Below are 6,597 nucleotides of genomic sequence, written 5' to 3' on the forward strand. Positions count from 1 at the left end.
AAATAAATCTTTAAATTTCAAATCTTTTCAATATAGTCCCTGACCTGATATTTGGGGTATTACAGTTGGCACCACAAGCAGAGCTTGATAAGTTGATAAAGTTCACTTAAGAACTTGAAGAGAGATTTAACTCACAAGTATTTGATTAAAAAAGTGTTTGATTTCTTTTACAAGCCAAAGACATAATTATTTATAGGTGTTAAGGATCCTAAGTACAATGCACGGCTAGGTGTGAACATAGGTGATTAATAAGTGAATGAACTTGAAAATTCATGAACTAGTGTAGTTGCATTCCCCTTGGTCGAATTCATTATTTTTGCATTATGAAGATTCAACTCCCTTGATGTAGGTAAATGAGATGGTTCATTTTCCTTACATGAACATGGCTCATTGTATAAACATGATGATTCATCTTCCTTTGGATGCATGAGCATGAAGGATTCGAATCCCCTTGTACCTTAAATTTACACGCCTTGTATGAATGGAATTGGATTAATGTATAAGCTTGATGAATGTACTTGAATAATTGTGTTCATCATCCCTTTAGTAATGTACATGACCCTTGGATTGTCTTGTCTCTTTGTGAGGCAAAATGTTGATTATGATGATTCATCTTGGCGCCAAAATGAGAAGATACAATGTATGGTCGAATGGTGAGGACTCCTTGGATGTTGGTGCCTTAATGTGTTAAAATTGAAGTGCATATGTTTCTTGAAGTACTTGATTCCTCCCTTTAATGCACATGGCTTTTATATGAATGAATATAACTTCCCACGCCTAAAGTAATGTATGTTCGGTTATGGAAGCATGCTAGGCTTGTGACTTGTACATGGAACCAAGGTAGGTACTTAGGTAGCTAGCTAGGTGAGTTGTAGCTAGGTAGAATTAAACTAGCTAGCTAGCGATATTTCAGCTACCCTCCAGTTACCTTTAGTCCTTAACTCAGCTAATAAGTCCTTAGCTACACTTAAGTTAGGTTCAGCTTCGTTTAAGCTCATTTAACTATCCTTTAAGCTTCATCAAGCTCCTTTAAGCTAGGTGAGGTAGCATGATATGCTCATGAGCTATTGTGAGCTGCCACATCTTGTAATCTTTATCTCCGAGCTGCCATAACTTTCCTTATCTTCCGATGTACCTAATTAAAGCATGAAATTAATCAATTAGGTAAGTAATAAGTTAGGAATTGATTATAACGTGTTACACGCCTAACATATGAATGTCAGGGGTATGAAAGCTAAAATGAACATTGCGTAAAACAATATATGCATGAAAAAGTTAAGTATGATATGTGGACATAGGTTATGCATTAATATCATATAGTATACAAGTGAATGACAACATATGATTACTCAAGTATAGTCTAACTTGCAAAAGCATACTTGTAGTAACATGTAATGCATAAATAAGTAAATAAGTAATGAAGTAAGCTAGATCAACCTTAGATTGAGTTTGGTAGATCTTTAATGATGTGAGCATATCATGAAGAATTTTGTGCTAGGTAGGATCACATCACAACCCCGATTTTTTTTTAAAATGACCCAATGAGATCGAATAAGATAGAAAACTGTTAGGTTTGAGTCCCGTGTCCATCCCTATAAATAAGGTAGGGGTTCGAGCTGATATTTTGTATTTATTGAACACAAAACCTATAAGAAAAGGGAAGTCAACATAAAACTTTAACCATATACTCTAGAAATTATTAACTATCAGTGCACTAAATAAATATTCTTCTAATATTTTTCATAAGTTATTGTGCTTTATTTTTTAATTGAATTTTTTTTCATGATATGTAGTGTTTATTTTTATACAAATAGAATTTTATTTAAAAAAATCTAAAAATACAATGAAAATTTATAATCATAAATGTAAACTATAAACATAATTATACATTTCTTCATTAATGTGAAACTAACCACTTAATATCATATAAGGACTATACAAGAAAAATGTTAAAAGTCAATCAAATTATTTGAACAAAATAAAAATGCAAATAGATCTGAGTGCACCGACAAACGAATCACAACATGAGATCAAGTAACTAAAAGATCACTGATAATTACAAATTAGAGTCGAGCGTCATGAGAAAATTATATCTTCAAACACAAACCACATATCCAAATTTATCAAAAGGTCCAAAGCAAGACAAATTAACAAGATAATAAAAAAGCATCATTTTAATCAGTCGAGACAATATCAAATTAAACCATGAAAATAATAATAAAAAAAGAATGGCAAAATTGCATATAGAGAAGATCGAAAATGTGTCAAAAAGGTAGAGAAGAATGCGATAAAGACATATAAAATCAAGCCATAAAGATAGAGTTATTAAAAAAAAGAAGTAATATAAGAAAATAGATGAAAAATAAAAAAAATACAAACAATAGTTAACCAACATTAAAGTTAGTGTTACCAAAAAAAATACTAAGAAAAATAACGAGCTACACTAAAAGAAAAGTAAAACTCCTATGTTTTTAAAAAGAATAAAATTCTAAACTGTATGAACCGTAGAGTTATAACTCTACAAATGAGATTAAAAAATATATGCGATATTTACAGAATTAAAAAAAATTCATCCTTCAACTGTCAAGTGATTATCTTTATATGTTATATTACATTGATGTCATTTTTATTACAATTATTATTATTCATAGTAGAATGAAAGATTTTACAAATAAATACATAAAGTTGTAATGTATATTTAATTATATTAAATAGAAGAATAAGAACACATACTTACTAATAACCTCATTTGTAATTTTTTTCCCCTTCATTTCATTATTTTTTGCATTGAATAATTATTGTTTTTTATTATTGGAAAAAGATCAGAAAAGAAATTGAGGTTTGTTGGCAGTGAGAGAGAAACAAGTGAGTAACAACAAAGAGAAGACTCTCAGAATAGTTGGGAAATTGTGTTAGTAAGGATAAAAAAATTAAAGTAAAATGATCAAAGAAGGAAACGAGCTAGCTTGGCCGTGAAGAGAAGAACATCTCCAATGGCATCTGAGATAAATAATGTAAAGTATTTAAAAGTATAAAAAAAGTGTATAAGTAAACTTGTAAATAAATCAAAAGATTAACAAAGGAGGGGGGAGGAAAGGAGCTCAGGTTCTGTAATAATTTAGGAACAAAGAGCAGTTGGGCAGTGGTTAGTATGTCTTTTAAAAAACAACCAAAGTTTCAATCATTAATAATTCTCTCTCACACAATACATCAAACACAGTCTTGTGTGCTTTCTCTCTCTAGCCTTATAGCCTGTCTTTTGCATTTCTCAGAAGATTTAAAAAAGAATGGAATTTGATGCTTTCAAAGGTTCTGTAATAAACTTCAAATGTTTCCTTCTTCTCACTGAAGGAACTATTGAATCAAAGCCTTAAGCCTTTCATCATCTATGCACCATTATCTTCCTTTGATTTTGAGAAACTCTCTTGAATCTTTGTTAGTTTTTGTTCATTTCTTATATTATCAAATTGACATATCTGGGTTTATCTTGTTTTCTCGTTTAGGATCACTTTAGTTGTTTTACCTTAATATGATCTTGGTAAAGCAGTCATTTTTAGTCCATTGCCTAGTCTTTAACATGCGAATTTGATGCTTGTAGAATTCAAACTAGGATCTGGGTTGGTTGAAACAAACAAAGGAAAAGATCAAAGGTTAAAATCCTCAAATTTTGAGACCCATTACTGTTTGGAAATTAAGGTATTTAAAAAATCACCCCTTTTTCTTTGCCTTGCAGCAGAGTAGATTTGATCCTTGGGGCTTTTTGGAAGAAGTAAATAGTTGGTCTCTGTAAGTTCTATAAAGCTGCCAAGATTATATATCAAGAGGCTAGTTTTGGTCAAATCAACTTTCCGTCTTTGTTTTATGTTCTTAGCACTGCTCTAGGTTAGCTGCTTGAGTGGTAGATAGGCTGATTTCCTTGGAATTTGGGTGTTTTTTTTTTTGGCTTGGAATCTAAGCATGGCTAGTGGTGGTAATGATGATGTGGGATTTAAACACCAGAGCCTTATGAATTGTTCATCTTCAGAGATGAACCCTTTGTGTGACAAAGTTGATGGAATGTCAATGAGTAGTTCAATTTGCATGTATAACAAGCCTTGGAATTCATCGGATCCTTTCTTCGGCTCTGGTTGGGATCCCATTGCTTCATTGAGTCAGAGTGAAAGCCTTGTAGGTTCTTCAGTGGTTTCTCATGGTGAATTTGCCAATTCTCATTACCCTCTTCCGATGGAGAATCAGGGAATTTTTGGGACTTCCCATTTTTCCCAGTATCAATCAAATCCGAGATTTGTTGAGCTGGTTCCAAAGCTCCCAGGATTTGGTAGTGGAAATTTTTCGGAAATGGTCAGTCCAATGACTCTGCCACAAAGCAGCCAGGTTGCCAACATCCAGGGTTTCCCAAGTTATTCTCTGAACCATGATGGTGGCATTGAAAGGGCTTCGACGAATTGTACGCAATCTCGTGAGGATCGCCAAATTTCAGATGGAGTTGTAGGTGCTGCCTCCAATGGAAAGTGTCGAAAACGAGTGCCTGAATCAAGCCAGGTATATTGTTGATTCAATCACAGTTGGTATCAAAACTTTCCAGCATTATGATAATCAACGACACCACTGACTTGGTAAATTGGCTTTGTTATTTGTGTTAGAATGCGGACGTGGAGCGGCAGAAGGATCCTTCGGGAGAGAGCTGTGATGTTCCGAAAAGACAGGATGCAAAGAAACTGAAAACCAAACAAGAATCGGGTGCGAATTCACGTGGCAAGCAAGTTGCAAAACAAGTTAAAGACGGTTCTCAAACTGGGGAAGGAGCTCCTAAAGAGAATTACATCCATGTGAGAGCTAGAAGGGGGCAGGCTACTAACAGTCACAGCCTGGCAGAAAGGGTAACTTACGGGTTTCATATCGAAAGAACAATGTTTTGCGTCCTTAACTTCATATTGAATCCAGTAGTCTTCATAATTGCAGGTGAGAAGGGAAAAGATAAGTGAGAGAATGAGATTTCTTCAAGAACTTGTACCAGGATGCAATAAGGTAACTATAGGGTCATGGGTTCATCATAGACTTTTTTTCAAAATGAAAATGGATCTCGGTTATTTGATGTGGTTTCATTGCTTTAGATTACTGGGAAAGCTGTAATGCTCGATGAGATTATCAACTATGTCCAGTCGCTGCAACGGCAGGTTGAGGTATGAAACCATGACTGTCACTATGTTTTTGTTCTATGGTTTTTCGTAACAGCGTAAGAAGTTTAATGTAAATTATCGTTTGCTTTAGTTCCCTGAGATGTTATTGTGGCATAATACTTTGGTTCTCACTGATACAATTAAGGAGCTATATTAAAACTTTCAATCAAGATTAACTTGTCATTCCTCAGTAAAAAGTAATAAATCTTCGGCTTTAGGCCAGTAGCTAAATACGAGCACCTCCTTTGCGAATGTTGTATTGCAGTACTATACTAAATGGTTAGGACATGAATTTATGCGATTCAATTTTACATGTATGAACGAATTTGGCGAAGTAGTATCGGTGAATCAGTGATTGTGACATTGTTACTTAGACCTGAATGTGCTATGTTTCAGTGACTTGACATTTTTTCTTTACAGTTCTTGTCGATGAAACTGGCCACCGTCAACCCAGAGTTAAACATAGATTTAGAGAGAATTTTATCCAAAGATGTAAGTTAATATTTCATTATAGAGAAATGATACTATGAGTGATGGTTATGAATCCTTACACTCTCCTGTAATAGATTCTTTATTCACGAGGCGGAAGTGCAGCAGTTCTCGGAATCGGTCCTGCGATAAACTCATCATGCCCTTTCTCCTCTGGTATCTTTCCTGGAACAATTCCAGGCATCCCAAGTACAAATCCTCAATTCCCTCCCTTGCCTCCTCAGGTATTAACTCAAAGGATCAAAATCTTTTTCTCTTTTTCTCATCAAAACATATGATTCAAACACATTTCCGTTTACAGACTGTACTAGACAACGAGCTTCGAAATATTCTTCAAATGGGGTTCGACTCGAGTCCAGGCATGGACAGTTTGGGACCAAATGGTATTTTATTCATTCAAGTATGGTATTTTAGACTGGTTTGGCATGTTTTAACCTGGAGCTGGTATCGTTTTCAGGTGGATTAAAATCTGGGCTTTGATACGAGGAAGAAGTTGGAATGAAAATGCTTAGTTCCTGCTAACCAAGAATTGAAAACGTTTCAAGTTGAGTGGACAAGAGAATTGAAAAAGAAAAGAAAGGATTATTCAGAGGCGTGTATAGTGGTTTTAAGTTCTAACTTGTAAGATGATGTGTATATTCAGGACCAAAGATGAAGATGATGGGATTCTTGGTTTTGCTAAATGTGGTGTTCTCTAGGGGCTTTGATGGATTGCAAAATTTTCTTGTTTACGAGTTTTCCATTTGCTCTGCTGTTTTCTTAGTAGACAAACACGATGGTCAAGTGATATTGGTATTTGTAGATGGATGGTCAAGTGGTATTTGGAAAGCACACTTCAATCCATTTATATATAGTTATTTTTAGAACATTACTGTTAGTAGTGTTTAATTTCATATCATTTAAATCGTGTAAAAAAGAAGAACCGGGA

At 34.2% G+C, this 6,597-nt stretch overlaps 1 protein-coding gene across 2 annotated transcripts; it reads left to right on the top strand.

The window, feature by feature from the left end:
• The first annotated feature begins 3,182 nt into the window (after window positions 1-3,182).
• On the top strand, window positions 3,183-6,388 carry LOC120130122 (transcription factor bHLH74-like). 2 transcript variants are annotated; one of them, XM_039147449.1, is made up of 9 exons: window positions 3,183-3,650; window positions 3,734-4,542; window positions 4,644-4,880; window positions 4,963-5,028; window positions 5,115-5,183; window positions 5,601-5,672; window positions 5,747-5,893; window positions 5,971-6,052; window positions 6,127-6,388. In XM_039147449.1, the coding sequence occupies exons 2-9, from the start codon at window positions 3,958-3,960 to the stop codon at window positions 6,147-6,149; spliced, it is 1,281 nt and encodes a 426-aa protein (XP_039003380.1). In that variant the 5' UTR covers window positions 3,183-3,650; window positions 3,734-3,957; the 3' UTR covers window positions 6,150-6,388. The 2 variants fall into 2 exon arrangements, with proteins under 2 accessions (XP_039003380.1, XP_039003379.1); XM_039147448.1 differs by having other exon boundaries at window positions 3,183-4,542.
• The last annotated feature ends 209 nt before the right edge of the window (window positions 6,389-6,597 follow it).

Source organism: Hibiscus syriacus, unplaced genomic scaffold (genome assembly GCF_006381635.1).
Source record: "Hibiscus syriacus cultivar Baekdansim isolate YM2019G1 unplaced genomic scaffold, ASM638163v2 tig00110514_pilon, whole genome shotgun sequence".
Taxonomy (NCBI): Eukaryota; Viridiplantae; Streptophyta; class Magnoliopsida; order Malvales; family Malvaceae; genus Hibiscus; species Hibiscus syriacus.

Coding starts and splice junctions, on each gene's coding strand:
- LOC120130122 (XM_039147448.1), top strand. CDS start 3,958: ATGGCTAGTGGTGGTAATGATGATGTGGGATTTAAACACCAGAGCCTT. Junction 4,881..4,962: donor GTCACAGCCTGGCAGAAAGG/GTAACTTACGGG, acceptor TCATAATTGCAG/GTGAGAAGGGAAAAGATAAG. Junction 5,029..5,114: donor TTGTACCAGGATGCAATAAG/GTAACTATAGGG, acceptor TCATTGCTTTAG/ATTACTGGGAAAGCTGTAAT.